Source organism: Crotalus tigris, unplaced genomic scaffold, assembly GCF_016545835.1.
Source record: "Crotalus tigris isolate CLP2741 ecotype Arizona unplaced genomic scaffold, ASM1654583v1 scf7180000017887.1893490, whole genome shotgun sequence".
Classification (NCBI taxonomy): Eukaryota; Metazoa; Chordata; class Lepidosauria; order Squamata; family Viperidae; genus Crotalus; species Crotalus tigris.
In genome coordinates, this window is record NW_024096704.1 from 310477 (window position 1) to 329427 (window position 18951).

Consider the following 18951-nt stretch of genomic DNA (forward strand, 5'->3'; position numbering starts at 1 on the left):
ACTTGGAATTAAGGAATAATTTCTTAACAGTGAGGACAATTAACCAGTGGAACAGCTTGGCGTCAAAGGTTGTGGGTGCTTCATCACTGGGGGTTTTTAAGAAGAGACTGGACAGTCATTTGTCTGAAATGATATAGGGTCTCCTGCTTGAGCAGGGGGCTGGACTAAGACCTCCAAGGTCCCTTCCAGTTCTATTCTGATTCTGATCTTCAGTCCATATCAAACATTCTTTATTTCAAATTACATGGCAGGGAATTTCTATGCCTTGCCCATTCTCCACATTAAGATCCTTTTTGATCAGAAGATGTTGCCAAATCATATTTCTCAGATTGGTAAAGTTCATTTCTCTTAAACTTTAGGAACCCATGGATACGGAGCACAGCTGCCACTGTTGGTTACTAGAACCACAAGTGAGTGAAGCCCAAACAAGTTTGTGAAATGCAGAACACCCTTGTACTTAACTGCCAGTTTTTCCACAATACTCTGTCCAAGGTCCTGATTGATTCTACCTTGTCAAATTCAGAACCTTCTCATGAAGATTATCTTCAGTCTGATCTGATCTTGTGGAATATGCATCTGCCTTTTTGCTGTTACGTTGCCCATCTGAAATGTAACAGATGCAGTTTCTTCTTCTGAAAACCCTGAAGAAAAACAAGTCATATTTATTGATCATGTTGGTAAACCTATTTGAGAGGAACTATTGATTCTCTGATGATTCTTCTTGATTAAAAAAAGCAAGGATTTTTATTTGATCAGATTTTTAAGTAATTTTAAAGAATTATATAAAGATATAATCTCTTTCTCAGAAGTAATCTCTTATCTCAAGAATTACTCTCCCCCTCATCAAATCCTTTTCTTGGATTGTTCAGAAATATTGTTCGAATATGGAGACTAGAGATTTTATAGCATTGTTTAAAAAGATCTAGAAAGTACTCTATACATTGTACAAGTATTTTAAAATGTAGGTGTGTGAAAGACACAGTAATTTCCACAGTGAAAGAGTGGATGGTAAAAGTGATAAGAGTTAGCAGAGATGGCAAAATTGATTGTTTTAATTTAAAAAATTATCTAGCTTTGTTTCTCCTTGGAAACAAGTAGACTTTTTGCTAAAAAATGAAAAATGAAACATTTTCATTTTAAGTTTCAATGATTAGAATGATTTTGTAATTATAGAAATGGCTTGGAATCTTTTGAAATGTTAAATAAAAGGATTGATGTTGTATTATTTTGTACTCTACTGCACCCCCCAAAATTTGAAGTTTTTATCTTTTTTTCTCTTTCCCCATTTCTTTTTTTCTATTCTAATTTTTGTTTGTTCTATATTTTTATATTATAATGAAACTCAATAAAATAAACAAAACTCTTGGTGAATGCATGTTAAATATACAGGGAAATCTAGCTACATTTATTTATCTATTTATTTATTATTGATAAATTATCATTCACTCTTCTTTATAAACATAATTTCAAGTTTTCACTAGTATGTTATGGTTCATAAGCAAATAATAGCCTTTTAATTCATTTTTCTGTGATATCCATAGTGGAAAATAAGAGTTATATGACTTTTTACCTGTGGAGGAGAAATCTACCATGCACACAAAAGCTTTCTGTATCTTGTGCCATAGTTTTAAACATATGGATATAATTTCCTCAGATGAGTGTGTGGATATAAAATCAAAACATTGACTTAAAAAAGTAAAAAAATTTTCTTGTTATTTATTCATATAACATTAGAAAAGCATGTTGTCTTTTTTATATTAGTTTTATTCATTTATAACATAAAATGTGAAAATACAAAAGCAAATAGTAGGGGACAACAGTAGAGAAAGGGAAAAACATGTGAAAAAGGAGAGGGGAGGAAACAAAAGGCATTGACTTCCAACTCTGTTGCAGTAAAATCAGACATTAAAATCAAATCTCAACATTTTACATTTCTATAGTAGAAAGCACTAGCCATTTCTGTATTGGCAAATCAGTCTAATCAGTAAAACCCAAAATCATAATATCATTTTTTTTCTACCTCAAGCACAAAGTTCAGAAGCGGTTTCCAAGTAGAAACAAAACTACTTATGTTTTTTTCTTTTATCAACACAGCCATCTTTTATCAATCTGGCCATCTCTGCTAATTCCACCAACTTTTGTAACCATTTGTCCATGATAGGAATCGAGGCATCCTTCCACTTTTGTGCATAGAGCAATCTTGCTGCCGTCACCATATATAAAATCAGAGTTCCATTTTTTTTCCCAGTTCTCTTTCCATTAGACCCAGAAGGAAAGTTTCTGGTTTAATCTTTATATTCACTTTAAGAATTTTCTGCATTAATATATGAATCTATTCCAATATTTCTTTGCCTTATCACATGTTCACCATAAAAAGTCACTTCAAAAGCATATTGTCAAATTGCAGAGGAATAATCATGGGAACTTCCAGGGTTCATGAGTTACCTATCACTCTACAATAATCTGTGAAACAATTTTTGATATACAAAGCAGAGAGCCTTGAAAATCAAATATACAATAGATAGCTATTTGGGGGCATGCATGTTTGCATACTCTATAGATGTGATAAAGTAATATTATGATAGCCAAATAAATATGGCTTTCTCTCTCTCTCTCTTCCATTTCTTTTCAGATCCAGTAAGAGGATAACCTCGTGGATGGCTCTACAGTAAGCCAGATGGAACAGGATAGAACTAATCATGATGAAGGCAATAGTTTAAATCCTTTTTTAATTCCACATTCTTCTCGTGTTTGCCAAGCAGAGCCTTTGTCAGTGAAGCTGCATAATGGAAACACATCAGCAGAAAAGATCTACAATGAACTGAATGGCAACCATATGTGGCTGCATGGGAAGGCCAGTTATGGAATGCAGCATCCTGCAAAAAGGAATGAGAGTAGTCGGATAAGTCCTGACCTTCTTCAGCAAAAGAAACATTGCAGCGGGTATTTGCAAAATGGTGGGATAAAACGCACTTTTAGTGATCCTTCTTTGTACGGACTTCACCAGAACAAGAAGCGTAAACAAGATGAAGAAGCAAAAAGCTCATTCGCTGTCAGCAACCAAGCAGGTGCTTCTAATTCATGCAATGAGAAGAATGTTGTGGATTTTGGAACAGAACAAAATACAGCTTCAGTTCTTATACAGTCTTTAAGATGCAACTCTGGTGCTTCAAAATCTTCTCCAGCTCCCCAGATTCAGAATGAACAAGGGGGTGAAAATAGTAACTGCCACAACAGGGACTTTGACATGGCATATAAGAACAAGGCAGCTACAATGCCTAATGGTGCTATAGTTTCTGCCTCTTCCATGAGAGACATGCATGGTGAATTCCTGGAAAAAAAAGTGTCTCAGTATAATCCAGAACATGTTTTCAGTGGAATGCAGACAACTACATCTTTTACAAATGCCATAAACACTCGGGCTAGTAATGTGTTGACATGTGGCACATCACATTTACTGCATACCTCAGGGCAGATAAGTTCCGCTCAAACCTCAAACTCTGAGCTGCCTCAGGTACTGGCTTCTGTAGCTACTGAAGTCCAAAATATAGAAAACTCCAGTAAAAGATCGATTTTACAAGCAAGCTCCAATTTTCATCATTCGGAAGTAATGAACTCAGAGCAGCAAAAGTCAGAAAATACCTACCAGTCACCTACAAACAACCATGAAGTTTCAGAAAACACAGGGCAGGTTCCCAGTCAGGATTTCTCACTCAATCCTAACAACAATCTGAAGACTCATAGTAGCTCAGAGATTTTGTCACAACCAAGAGAAGAAACTGGTGCTTCCTTCCAACAAGATCCCGTGTTCAGGAATGGTTCTTTTAATCTACCCCCTATTGCACTACCTTCTCCTGGGCAGGAAATAAGAAGTGTGCTCTCCATTGAGGCTTCAGAAGATCCTAGTAATATTTTCAATTTGACAGAAGAAAATAATAGAGGGCAAGCACATCATCAGAGAGAACATGCAAAAACAATTTCTAGCTTTTGCCAACAAACTCTTAGTTCTCAACAGGGTCATCAATACAAAATTCAGGTTTCACAAGCAACTGGGAATAAAACAGATATAGATCTCAGTACAGTGATATTGGGTATGAAGCAGCAAGATCCTAGTGAAATTCAATCCAAACTGGAGTCTAAAATTCAGGATCCACAAAGATTAGGAACCAATAAAGAATTGCAACATTTTCCACATCTTCTGAATCAGGTTAATCAGCAGACTTCTCTTGATAATGAAAAAGGTCTGGTGAAAAATCACTTGGAGCAGTCACAAACCCACTCACAAGCTACTTGGATGAGAATGACTTCTTCTCCCTTTCACCCCAGTGATTCTTCTCCAAAATCAAATGAAACACTTTTGAGGACCATGCTTCAACTCCAGACAAATTCAACTGAGCCGACACATCCAAAACAATATATTAGAGGTTCCAATGAATCAAAAGGAGTCACAGGGCAATCTTGCTACCAGAACATTACAGACAGTGAACAAATACCAGCATTATTTAAAAGGGAGGCAACACAACCGCCTCATCATTTTACTCCTGATTTGCAAATTCCATTTGAAAAGCACTCACCACAATCCAAAAGGATGAATAATCAGCAACAAAATTCAACTCACTTTCACCTTCAATCACAATCTGAACTCCACCTTGAACAGACTTTGGAGGCACAGTTAAAGCCTCAGCATTCAGATCTTCCATTTGAGGATGACCAATTTATACATTCACAAATTTTGCCCCCAATACTCCAGACTCAGCCAATACAACCACCACAGAATTCACAAGTAACAATGAACTCTCCACAACAAATAAAAACCACAAAATTGTCCCAAATCTTTCCCCAGTCAAGCAACAGCCAAGAAGAGCAAGGGGAAAGAACGTCCTTAAATCATCTTAAATTAGAAGAGTGCTTTGAAGTAGCAAGTAATTACTTCAAATCAGTTGAGTTCCCAATACAAATTCCCCAGACCAGAGTGGACCATATTTCAAATACAGCCAACAAAAACTCCCATTATAACCAGACAAATAATGTAATGAAACATTCCTGTGCAAACAACATGCACTTGGTTTCTGAGAAAAAGGAAGATACCTTAATTCAAAATATATCTCGCAACTTGCAGCACATGGAATATTATCCAAATAGTGTAACTCCTAAACAAGATCTGTCCCAGGGCTTTCAGGAACAAAAACCTCCATCTCCACCAACTTCATTTATACAGGTGCCCTTCCAGCAAACCCAAGAATATTCTAACATGACTACCAACGTGGATAACTCACAAGCTAGTCAGATTCAACAAAATTACTCACCCTATAATCAGCAAGCAGCATCCCATGCAATAGATCAGAGCCATGGTCACTATCTTCCCTCACAACCTCACAAAGAGTTTCAAAAGCATGCTGCTATTAGATGGCATATTTTGAATAAACAAGCTAACCAAAATAAATCTGTGTCATGTCAAGCTATGGGCTTCAAATCTATCAAAACTGAAACTGGCACAAAGGTGAATGCTTGCCTTCCTCTACCGGTTGGACAGTTGGAAAACAAACCATGGAAGAAAACAATTAAACAAGAGGTTCAGCACTTTGGTTGTGAGAACATGCAACAAAAGAGTATAATTGAAACCATGGAGCAGCAGTTGAAACAGATTCAGGTCAAAACACCTTTTGATCACAAGTCCCTTACTATCAAATCGCCCAAACATGTGAAAATTGAGGCTGCAGGACCCGTTACTATTCTGACAAGGGATTCTAATGGTGCAGATTTCAACAGCCATGACATCTCTTTAGATCAACAAGCCATTCATTCTAATGAAAAAACACCAACCAAAAGAAGTGCTGGAACCATGCTCAATAATTTCTTAGAGTCGCCTTCTTCATTACTAGATACACCTTTAAAAAACTTGCTGGATACACCTGTCAAAACTCAGTATGATTTTCCTTCATGTAGCTGTGTGGGTAAGTTTTGATTGCTATAGTTTACAAAATAAATACTATAAATGTTGCCTATTCATTATACCGTAGTTTATTCAGAAAGGCTAGGCTTCCCCAGTTTGGAATCCTTTAAATATGTTGTTAAGAAACATCATGCTGTAGAACAGAAACTATTACCAAACCTTACAGATATTTTATTTGTCCTCACCCTTCACCTTGAATATTTAGATATACAGTATAGATTATACCAAAGCTATGTGGTATAAAACTTTTAAAACATATCTATTAATCTTTTTATTTCTTTTTTGTTCTAAACAGAACAGATAATTGAAAAAGACGAGGGGCCTTTCTATACTCACCTAGGAGCTGGTCCTAATGTCGCTGCTATTAGAGAAATAATGGAAGAAAGGTAATGAATTAGAAAAGCATGCAGCAGATTAAGATGCAGACTTTTGCATGTCAGAATTTCTTCAAGTCTGTGCACATAAATAACATCATCATTGCAAACCATTATCATTATTGCTAGGTTGTCTATTCTAATGTTAACAATCCTGGGCAGAGTCTGTTCAGTGAAGAGTCACAATATTGGACAGCTCTCCAGGTAGATGCCAGCAAATGCTGATATGAACAAGCATTCATTGGTCTGCTGAATAAGGTGGATAGCAACTGGATAATGAAATCAGTGGTCAATCTTGAATGCATAGCATAGGCACTTTAAGAAATTTCTCTGTTGAATCACAACAAAATACAAACTGTGATTTTTCTATTAATTTTGATTAAGAAATGAGGTTAATCAATTAAATGTTCATAGGTATAAATTTCAAGTCCAGATTGAAAACTCATTAATCAGTAACACACACACACAAATACACAAACGTACACTTTACACAGTAGTATTCTGCCATACAGAGTTCAAGTAACAATGGCAGTGCTTGTATAAAACCTGTCTCATTTATTACAGCCTTTTCCAACTAGTGTACCCTCTATATGTGATGAGCTATTTGCCAGTTCACCAGCCACTGTGGCCATTGATAATATTTCTGGGAGTTGAATTTTACATACCTGGAAAATTACTAGGTTGTATTAAGCTCAAATGAATTCTGGATCCTTGCTGTTGTTTTCGTTGCAATACAAATTTTTCCATACTTTTGGAGAAGCTGCATTTGCCTGATTAAACATAAACTCAATTGATCTTCAACAAACAAACAAAAATGTAATTGTTCTTTTAAAAATATAAATATAAATTTAGTAAAAACTCAAAACTTTTTCATGTTACAAATATGAAGCAAAATTAACTTTCCTCATTAAAATTACACTTCAAATATTTTGGTTTGGTTTGGCTTGGCTTGGCTTGGCTTGGCTTGGTCTGGTTTGATTTGGATTTGCCTTAAAATCTGGACCAAGCTAATTAAATGCTATAGATAGTAAATAATCTCAATACAAGAAAGGATTTCAAGTCATAAGGTAAAAGCTTCCAGTGTTCCTACATAGTTGTGTTTACAGTTATATGAAATTCATGTTTTTATATTTACTCATTTCATGATTTGATTTTTTAAAAGATATGGACAAAAGGGCAAAGCCATAAGAATAGAAAAAATTGTCTACACAGGGAAAGAAGGCAGAAGTGCTCAAGGATGCCCTATAGCTAAATGGGTAAGAATTATCTCCACAACCTTATAAAAGATATTGTTCATCTTTATAGATATAATTAGTGCATGCTGACTCAAATAAATCTTATTTATATTTTTTTTAAATCATGGAAGTTAACTGGGGATATATTTTAAATAAAATATGACATATTAATTACAGTTCTATCTTAGAAATTTTACAGAAAGTGTAGACCAGGGTGAAATTATGTCTTATGCACATAAATCCTTTAAAAATCTGTGGATCTGCAATCTCAGTATGTTATATCTTTTTAAAATATGCTAGATTTATTCTATCTTGCCTTTCCAAATCTGTTAGTAAAATTTGAAACAGCTCACAGACCTAAAGTTGGAATGAAATTCCCAGTTCCACAGTTCATAAATTGATGCTACTATTTTTTTTATCATTCTTACCTTTTAATATATAATTGGGTAGAAGATATAATGATGGGCAATTAATCCATCTAGTCCATTGTCTTTCCTAGCTCATAGTAGCTCTTTCAAGTTGTAGACAGATTATTATCCAATCCTGCTTTGAACATTTCTACAAGGAAAGATACTGCAAGCTGAACCAAAGAACTATGGTATGCAAAAGATATACAGAAATCTAGTTTACCAAAAACAGCACAAAAGCATAATGTGGCCTGTTAACCTGAAATTCCATAATTTTTTACAGGAAAAAAATATTTTTGGTATACTTTCAGGTGATTCGTCGAAGTGGAACTGAAGAAAAACTTCTTTGTTTAGTGCGAGAACGTGCAGGCCACAGTTGTGAAACAGCTGTGATAGTTGTACTTATCTTAGTGTGGGAAGGCATATCTCAGAGCCTAGCAGACAAGCTGTACTCTGAATTGTCTGACACTTTAATGAAGTACGGCACACTCACAAACCGGCGGTGTGCACTCAATGAAGAGTAAGTTAAGTATGTACTTCCTTCCCCTCTAGAAAGTATTTTTTTCTATAGTTTAGATATATACGAAACTACTAGAATGTAGTTTCCCCATTCTAGCATACAATAAATATGTTCAGACTGCAACTCCTAATATTCCTAAACAGCATGGCCAGATTGGCAGATTAATTACAGATCTGGGTCCTCCTTTCACTGTAAAAGCAGGGTAAGTAAGTATATGTAGTGCTCAACTTACAACTGGTCACTTAGTGACTATTCAGATTTACAACAGACCCTCCAAAAAGTATGTACAACCTGGTTCCAAAGTTCCGATGGCCCACTCCCCCCCCCCCCCGCAGTCATGTGACTGCATGACAGGCATTTAACAATGGGCCCACATTTATAGACATTTGTAATATCTCACAGTACATGACCACAATTAACAATGTTTTTGCCGAAAACCAGTATTTACTTTTGGCAAAAACACTCCATGGCAAACAATGGGTTCACTTAACAATTGTTGCCCCCCAAAATCATAAAATTGGATTAATCATGTGATGACTGCTTTATGACCATCATGACCTATAACCATAGTGGGCAAGCTTCATTAAAGTCATAAGTTGAGGATTACCTGTAGCCTTACAAAAGCTGAAAATCGTTTACAACCATTCAGTGAATGGAAAAACTGTCTCGTTTGAAAAACTCATATTTCATTCATTTTATGATCAATCCTATTCTGTTTTATCTCAACAGCAGTGTAGTGGATTATACCCAGTTTGACTGTGTAATAATAACAGGCATGCCCAGTACATGAGAGGAATCTAATGTCATACTTGCTACATATACAAAATACCTCACATAGTTCTTGTGAGGGGAAAATAGGCCTTATACTACACTTAGATACTAATCTTACTAGCTCTTTTCTTAGTGGTTAAATGAACGAAGTTAAATGTTCTTTCACAGTGGAAGATCTGTATTTCTGCTGTTTCTTTTCCATATTTTCTTTAATTATTTACAGGGTTTATTTTTTCTCTTATAGAAATGCCTTCAATATATTGCATGTAAAGTTGCATCTAAATCAACCTCAATATATTTTCAGAGGTATATCCTGCTTAATGACATAATTTTAATATATTTAAATAACATTTTTATTCAAATTATCTCTCCATGTATCCTGTAATGAGACACAGTACTGAATTCTCAAAGGCATCACCACCATCATCTTTCTAGTAGCAGTAAACCATTTTATTACCAAAATTGCTGTGGTGTAACAATAACAGTATCACATGAACTGATTCATAGGAATGCCTGATAGTGTTGAATTTTTTATATATTACATTGGAACTGGTATAGATTAGCCTTTCCACAAATATAAATGCTCTGCTGCTACTTAAAAAATCCTTTGATCAGCAAGATAAAAGACTACAGTGGGTTATGGGGAATTCCCCTTCCATCTCTTGGAACCTGTGTGTTCCCATCCATGTTTCTAGATGATTCTCTGGTCCTTTTTTGTACATCTTAGAGCTGAAAATCTTGAGGGGAAAGAAGGAATTTCATTTTTCAATAGGAGTGACAAATTTGACAAAGCATTCATTCATTGTTTCATTTAGATCAGGGTTGGGGAACTATGGCCATTTTATAACTTGTGGACTTCATTTCCCAGTATTCCTGAGCCAGCCATGTTCAGCTCAGGAATTCTGGTAGCTGAAGTCCACAAGTCATAAAGAGGCCATAGCTCCCCACCTCTGATTTTGAAGTATATCCTGCTTTTACTTCAGGCTCTCTCCTTCCATTTTCTCCACAATAGTAACACTGTACATACATTCGGCAAAAAAATGACTGGTGCAGAGTTACCCAGATAGCTTCCATGACTGAGGTGGAGGTGAATCTGTGCCTCAGCATGCCTAGCACAGCCTGTTCACCACTATACTACACTGGCTCTTATTTAATTTAAAACATCTACATTTCAACAGTAATCAAAAGCTGATAAAGAAACTGCTTTAAAATAACTATGGTATATTGGCAGTACACTGATAACCCTTCTATATTTTCTTTCCTTAGACGAACCTGTGCGTGCCAAGGTCTAGATCCTGAGACTTGTGGTGCTTCTTTTTCTTTTGGTTGTTCATGGAGTATGTACTATAATGGTTGCAAATTTGCCAGAAGCAAGATTCCAAGAAAGTTTAAACTATTAGGCGATGATCCAAAAGAGGTAGGGTTGTCCTTCAATTATTTTTCCTGTCAGTCTGATAGAGAGACAGAGACAGAGAGAGAAAGAAAAAGAAAAAGACATTAATTATAATGATGAGATTCAGTACAAAAAGTCTGGCAATGTCAACAGTCCATTTTTGTTTTATTTAGTCTGGGTATTAGGCTTCAACTCTGTATTTTTTGTTGTTTTAATTTGTAAGTTTTAAACATTGCTCTTCTATATAAAGAATTCCAAGAACTGAAACAATAAATCGGTTGGATCAGTTTGGTTTAATATGGAATCATATTATTTACAGTTCAAATAAACATATTCAAACCCTCTTTCAATACAGGTATTTTCAATTTTTCATTCCTGACAGATGCCGATTCACACCTTGCTTAAATACGACTAGTGGATATTCCATTATTTCCCAAGCCAATATTGCTGAACATTTCTTCTAATTTTAAGCCAAAATCTACTCTCCTGCAGTTTCTGTTCACTAATTCTATTGCTTTTTAGAACAACAGAAGAAAAACCCTTCATTATTTATACCAAAGACCTTCAGATGTTTGAAAATGGCTATCATTTTGCCCCATGCTCTTCTTGGGAAATAGTTTTATGATCTGTTGAATTACAATACACTGAATGAAATAACCATAAGTGTTTTCAGAATTAAAGCTATTACCTGTTAATGAGTGAAGTTTTTTTAAAAAAAAAATAGGAAGAAAAGCTAGAATCCAATCTGCAAACTTTGTCAACTCTGATGGCACCCACTTACAAGAAACTAGCACCTGATGCATATAGCAACCAGGTAAGTAAAGAAAAACAGAAATGTTTGGCAACAATACTAAGATTCATCACTTTATTTTGCCAATGTATAAGTCTCCCAAGGTTTTGAAAGAAACAACTGCACTTAGAAAGTAGAATTTATTTATGAGGCTACATATTTATTATTTGACATTAATATGAAAGAATTAGAAATCAACAAAAATTAATTTGTTTTGTTTCTGGCTACTATGGTGTCTCTGAAAATGCATTATTATGTCAGAGAGAAAAAATATATTTCTTTTCACCTTTTATGATGGAATTCACACTGATGAACCATGGCTTGTTAAAGCAGCACAGTTGCATGGTGTACATATAATAAAAACATTATTTTCAAGTCACAAGGACTGGGTTTATACCAAAACTAAGTAAATTATTGTCCTAGCTGATGTATAAGCCCAAGATGTTAAAATTGGAAATATCCATACATGCAACCCTATGGTTCTATGATTTAGCACCTAGTATCAAATTAACACTGCATGATTGGTTTGCTATCATTGGAACTGTATTAGAAAGAAAGGAACATTAGATTAGTCTTCCTTGGTGTATAATAATCAAAGTGTGAAGACCTTCCAGTTCTGATCTGAAGGGAGAATTTGAAACAGAGACTTCTGCAAGGGGAAAAGGGCAAGAAACAGAATATGCATCACCACATTATAGTCCAAGCTCTTCTCCTTAATAATATAACAATATTTAATCATTTTGACACCACTGTGGTTAGGAATGGAGGAAATATGCATATTTCTCTGTTTCTGTTGCTGAGGGTATTTCAAATTGGGTCTTTCAGGAATATAAGGTATAGGTAAGGCCACAAACTAAACATATTGTTTGTCTCCACAGTTAATTTCTGACTCTTGCAAATATGTTGAAACTAGAATTCCCAAAATTCCCTATTTGCAATGGGGATTTTTTTTTTATTGTAAAATGCTGAGAACAAAAAGAGGAATTTCTTCCAATATCTCATTTTATGATTTTTGGGGGAATGTGTAAATGACTGTTGCTGATGAGGTATCTGTCATTATGAAAGGGAGAGAAAATTAATAGATGAAATTAAGAAGTGTACTACAGCCTATCATCCTCTCCTAATAATTTTAGACCAATGAGCAGTGCTAATTTCAAACTACAGTATCATTCCCACCTTGGATATTGCCCTGTGGTGTTGCAACTTCAGAACTTAAAAAGTCTATTTGTAAGAGCTATTTGGTAACATGCAGTTTTAAAATGTTGGTGAATTAAATAATATAAATATGTCTGTGCCTAGATTGAATATGAACACAGAGCTCCTGAATGTCGTCTGGGTTTAAAAGAAGGTCGTCCATTCTCAGGGGTCACTGCCTGCCTGGATTTTTGTGCTCATTCTCATAGAGACCTACACAATATGCAGAATGGTAGTACATTGGTAAGTCAGTGATTCAACAAGCCATTATTGTGCAAAACTAACTTCTTGCATTAAGTTCATTATTTTTCATAATTTATATTTCTATTAAGCTGGCACATGATGTCTACCAAGGAAATATGTGAAATATTGGATCAGTAAGAATGCAAATCCTCTAGGCTTTTAGTTTTTTAAAAATGAGATTCTCAAGGTTGATTCGTAAATTCCTTGCTCCTATTTGTCTTGTTCTTTTTTTTAGTACAGTGAAATAAAGTAATTCTTGGAAACTTTAATATATGTAGTTTTAATTGGCCTGTGAATGCAGAATCTGTTTTAGAAATGTATGCACAGAAATTTTGCTGTAAAGTTAGGGCATTTTTTTCAAACTTACAAGATTGAAGTCCTTTGAAAGAAATTCCATGTGCTCATCAAGAACATGTTCTCTACAGTCATGTGTTCATCCCATCTGTCATATATCCCTTTGGAGATCCAGCCTGATGTAGCAGTTAAGGCATCAGACTAGAAACTGGGAAAGTGTGAGTTCTAGTTTCATCTTAGGTACAAAACCAGCTCGGTGATCTTAGGCACTTTCATCTTAGAAAGAGGCAATGGCAAACCACTTCTAAAAAATCTTGTCAAGAAAACTGCAGGAACTTATCCAGGCAACCTCCAAGATACTTGTTTGGACAGAAGAAAAAAATAATCTGTTTTATCTGTTGTCTTTCCTTCCCCTTTTCACCTCAACTTTGCCACACATGTCCTTTTTTGCTAATTTTTGCTAATTACATCTCATGCCTAGCATTTATGGCTTTCTGTTTGCTGATGATTGCCTCAAGGGAGCAATCAGGGTATATTTTCTCAAGAGTTGATTTATTCTTTTTAAACTCTATTGTATTCTTAGTAAGTACTCCAAATCCATAATCCAAAGGATTTTTCTTACTGTTTCTTACTGTTCACCTTTCAGAGTCATACATTATATTAGACCAGGGGTGTCAAACTGCCGGCCCACAGGCTGGTTGCATCATGCGGAGGCCACACCCACCCCAGTTTCGGCAATGCAAAAAAAAGTCGCAATACATCGCGACACATCACGTGACGCGGTGAGTTTGACACCCGTGTACTAGACCATCCCTTTAGCTATTCTGATCTTTTTTGCCATACAAACAGCCTTATCTTTCATAACCTTGTCATTGCCTTCCTCTCTAGGATTAATATGCTCTTTACTTCTTCACTGTACTATACATCTATATGTATTCTTGAACCCAAGAAAACAAAACAAAACAAAAACCTATCTACTATCTTCGCTTCTTCACATCAACTATAAGTTCATTCTGGTTAACACTATTTTTGCTTTTCTAATATTTAACATTAATTCAAATATTTTGCTTTCTACTTTTACTTTCATAATGGCTCTTCTGCATCTTTCTTATTTGGGCTGACAAAGTGCTATCATCTGTATGTCTCATTTTTTATCATCAATTTTTATTTCACAGATGTATCTTCTGTATCTTTTTTCCTATATTATTCAGCATTTTTCTTTTGTCCTCATTTTATGCAGCAATCATTCTCTTATATGCATATTTTCCTGTTCTATTCTATTCTATTCCATTCCATTCCATTCCATACTTCTGATCTATTAAGTGTATAACATACTTTCTTTTCCTAAAGTCGTTCTATTTTCACTTAGTTTCATGTCTTCTTTTTCTTCCATGCCCATTTGCCCCATGATCTATTCTTGATATTGTCAAAATATGGTTCATCCCACATTTAGAACCTCTTATCAGTTTTAGAGGTAGAGGACAGGAAGACCTGGAGGAACATTGTCCATGGGGTCGCGATGGGTCGGACACGACTTCGCAATTAACAACAACATCAGTTTTATATCCTTCTCTCTCTCAATTTTTTATCATAAGCAATCACATCATTGACACTTTTAGATTTACAGTCATTCCTCTACAATGTATACCCAGACATATGCTGGTCACATTTATGAAACAAACTGATCTTTTTAAAAACTCATACTACCAAATAGACACTATTATTTATTTTTGAGTCCCTGAATAACCCTATTTTTTTCTACATTTTCTTATCTTGTATTATCCATTTATTTCTCACCAATTTCGTCTGGATTCTATTTATCTAGAATTTTTCCAAAATCCATATTTGATTCTTTGACTATTATCATTTATTTTCACCAGCCTATAGATTCATATTTTCATATATACAACAATCTAGATGAATTACACTTTGACACAAATTTTTGCTTTTATTCCTAATTAAGCCTATAGCTTCATTTCTCTGCATATATCAACTTTGATCCACAAAATCAAACTTTCTTCTTTCAGATCAATTACATCCTTCCCCCATTCTCTCAGTTTTATAGACATACAATATGTCTATGCCATAGTTATTATTTGTTGGGATCATATATGCTGATCTCTACTGCCATTTGATCTTTAATTAAAGCTTTCACATAACATTTTTAGTTAAATGGAGAATGTATAGTCAAGGTTATTTTAGTCATATCTATTTCTTGTACAGTATTCTCTACTAATGGTAATGAACGTAATCAACCATAGCTGAAGCCCTATCGTAGGCCAACCTTGTTTACTCCATTACATGCAAACTATAATCTCTGTCATGTAGAGACTACTTTATAAACCAGCACCTTATTGTATGCATTGTATCAACATTTAATACATTTTGTATTTGATTCAGAATTGTAGTGTCTTCTATCATTGTAGTAAACACACATTTAATTAAGTATTAACAAGGCCCATTCTGATCCACATTTCTAAAATATCCAATTTGATATGCTTAATTTCCACAGGCAATTCTGCAATATTTCCTCAGTTAATACTTCTTTTGTTATATGTTCCAGTTGTATGTGTCATTCTAAAAAGAGGAATTCAGTACCAGCACTTGAAATAATCAGACTTCCTTGGTATGGCCATGTTGTTATTTCTAGGCCTACTCATGAAACTTCATTCTTCCCATTAAGGAATTATTCTGACCTGGCTATTTCATTATCTGGTATCTAAATTTCTCCATACAATTTTCTCAGAAGCCATATAGAAGTGGTTTGCCATTTCCTTCTTTCAGCTTTGTTTTCAGTTCCTTCTCTTAGGTGGGCTGGCTAAGGTTAAATTGGCTATTTCCCAAGGCAAACCTAAAAGGAATACAGTACTGATCTCTTGAGCATGAGTGCCAATGAAGATTGGTTGCTAGGTATATTCCCAAAGTTCTATTTCTGGATTGGTCAACAAATTTGAAATCTTGCAGCCAATCATTCTCTCACTGATTGACATATTCTAACTTTTTTTCTGTATTAACAGAACTACCAGCTTAGCATTTAATAGGATTAAACACAAAAGACCATACTCTCTTCAGCAATGATTAGCAACCTGTATGCTGATGTGAATGTGTATGTGAAGATGTACACCTCATGTAAAATTCCTTTTTTTTTCAATTTTAACATATATGGACATATCAATATTTAATCTTCATTCAAGCAGCATATAAAAATAAAGGTGATGCAACTGAAGAAAAATATGAAAATTTGACTTTATTATTTATTTAATTTATTATTTGCAATTGTTTATTCAACAAAAAAGATGCCATTTACTTCTGTAGAAAAATGAAGTTGGTTCTAATACCTGATATTTGGAAGAAACAACCCAAGTTGCAGTTTGTTATAAATGACAACAAGTCTCTGACATCAATTGGGGAGGAGACTTCTGTTCCTCCATGCAGAATTTTTTCCATTGTGCAATATTTGAGGGACTTCTTGCATGAATATCCCATTTCAAATCACCTCACAGATATTAGAGGGATTTAGATCTGGGCTTTGGCTTGACTATTCCAGAATTCTTAATTTCTCTATTATTCAGCCATTCCTTGTGGATTTACTCACTAATATTTTCTCAAAGCTGTGTCATCAGTTCATGGATTTCATCACTGGAACTTTTATTTCTCAGGAATATTAGGTGTTTCTAACATGAAAAAGATGCCAAAGACTTTATTTTGTACAAACTTACATAATGCACAAATAATAGTGAATACAGGGGAAAAAAATGTTGACAAAATGGAGCCCACAGTGCCCCTAGGTGGCGCTCACTGACCTCTAAATGTTTTGGGGTTTTTTAAAGGAAAAAAGTAATAAAAATGATGGAATTTTCTAGAGAGCAATCCCACAAAACATTCTTGCATGATCTACATTATTTTAAATTGTTAGATTTTTAAAGATTTTTTTTAATGGGTTACTGATCCCTGAGGAAATGGAAACTATTCAAAAATAGAATATTTGTGGTTTAAAAAATTCATGTTTAATTTAGCTTGACAAGCTGCTTCTCAGAAAAAAATTAGCACTATGTGACTTTAAGGTCATGATCAAATTTGTTTGTAGGCCAAGTTTAACCTCATTTGTCAGTCGAAATGTGTCTTCCATCATATTATTTTAACAGGTCTGCACACTAACCAGAGAAGACAATCGTGAAATTGGCCAAACACCAGAAGATGAACAATTGCATGTGCTACCCTTGTATAAAATATCCAGTGTAGATGAATTTGGAAGCACAGAAGGCCAGGAAGAAAAAAAGCGAAATGGTAGCATCCAGGTTCTTAGTTCTTTTCGACGAAAAGTAAGGATGCTGGCTGAACCTGTGAAAACCTGTCGGCAAAAAAAGTTGGAAGCCAAGAAAGCAGCAACAGAGAAGCTGGCCTCCATGGAGAATGGGCCTAACAAACATGAGAGAGAAAAATCAGCCTCAGCACGTCAAAAGCAGCTCAATGCAGAAGTGCCAGCTCATGGCAAGCGATTAGCAGGTATGTTTTTAGTAGGCATTAGTTATGATTTCAGCTCTGTCATATGTACCATATGGACTATTTGTACTATGAACATGAGAGATATGAGACAGGATCACACTGTGACAAAAAACTTACTTAACATACATACTGATGGGGTCCCAACTAACCAAGAAAAATGATTTTGGGATCACTGTTGAATGAAAATAATGTCACAAAATGTAGCAGCTTTGAAAAACAAATCTATGCTAGGGATTATCATAAAACGACTGAAGATAAAACTGGCAAACAACATCATAGTACCTTTACACAAATTTGTGACTCATAACTGAAAAAGTATATAATATTTGGGGGGAAATGCAGACAAGAACAAGCAATCAATACCATCAAATTAAGTGTAAAGTGTAAAAGTATAGCGTGGAGATGATCTGAAGCAGCGGCAATGCAGCACAGGCCTGTGGGAGAGTCAGCTGGAGCCGCAGTGTTTCCAGGGCTCTGCTGAGGACCCAGGATCCATGTCCGGCTCCAGCTGATTGGCGCACGGCTCCAGCTGACTGGTGCTTCCAAAATCTGCACACAGTCTGGGGAAAGGAGTCAGTTGCAACTACACCAAAGACAAAATGAGGAGGGAGAGAGAGGAGAGGATATAAAATAAACATGCCTGCCAAGTGTGTACATTTGGCCTGGGGCCACCCTGGAGAAAATGAGGGATTGGCCTATCCCAGCCTGCAATCAAAGGAGACACAGTTGCAGCTCCTCGCCATAGCTGGGTCAGAAGACTGCCCAACTTCACTCCGGAATTTTGGGGTTAAAAAGCAGAGGGGAAGCACTGCATATGCCGGCCTGGGGGGAAGTCTCCTTCTCCCCCACAGGAAAGTCTCCTGCCCCCCCCCCCCACAGCTACCTCCTTCAGAGCCCGAAGGGCCTTAGCCATGCTTTGCAGGATGAAGCGGGCAAACGTATGCTGGCAAGCCTGTTGGGATTAGGAAGGCTCCAAAGGAGGTAGCTGCAGGGGGGGAGCAGGAAGGTTTCCACCAGGTGCCACCAGGCCTGCAAACGCAGCGCTGCTCCTCCACTTTCCAACCCCAAAATCCCGGAGTGAAGTTGGGCAACCTCTAAGCACCCCTGAGAAACTGCATATCTGCTGTAGTCTTGGCTGCTGCCCCCCTTCCTTTGCAGGGTGAGGCTTAAGCATGCAGCCTTTAGTCGGGGCTGCCAGCATGGCGGCGGGCCGGAGCACCAGGTGAGCGTTGGTTTGCAGGATGAAGCGGATGGAGATACTTGCAAGTCCT

The 18951-nt window shown here is 35.9% G+C and overlaps 1 protein-coding gene across 1 annotated transcript in view; it reads left to right on the forward strand.

Annotated features, from left to right (window-relative positions):
- Positions 1-18951, forward strand: part of TET2 (tet methylcytosine dioxygenase 2) — a 74827-nt gene that overhangs the window by 51354 nt on the left and 4522 nt on the right. Inside the window, exons 2-9 of the mRNA XM_039343986.1 lie at positions 2633-5954; positions 6249-6339; positions 7490-7583; positions 8281-8489; positions 10527-10677; positions 11378-11467; positions 12743-12880; positions 17320-17680. Coding sequence (XP_039199920.1) covers positions 2678-5954; positions 6249-6339; positions 7490-7583; positions 8281-8489; positions 10527-10677; positions 11378-11467; positions 12743-12880; positions 17320-17680 — 4411 coding nt within the window. The 5' untranslated portion in view covers positions 2633-2677. The remainder of the gene's footprint in view (positions 1-2632; positions 5955-6248; positions 6340-7489; positions 7584-8280; positions 8490-10526; positions 10678-11377; positions 11468-12742; positions 12881-17319; positions 17681-18951) is intronic.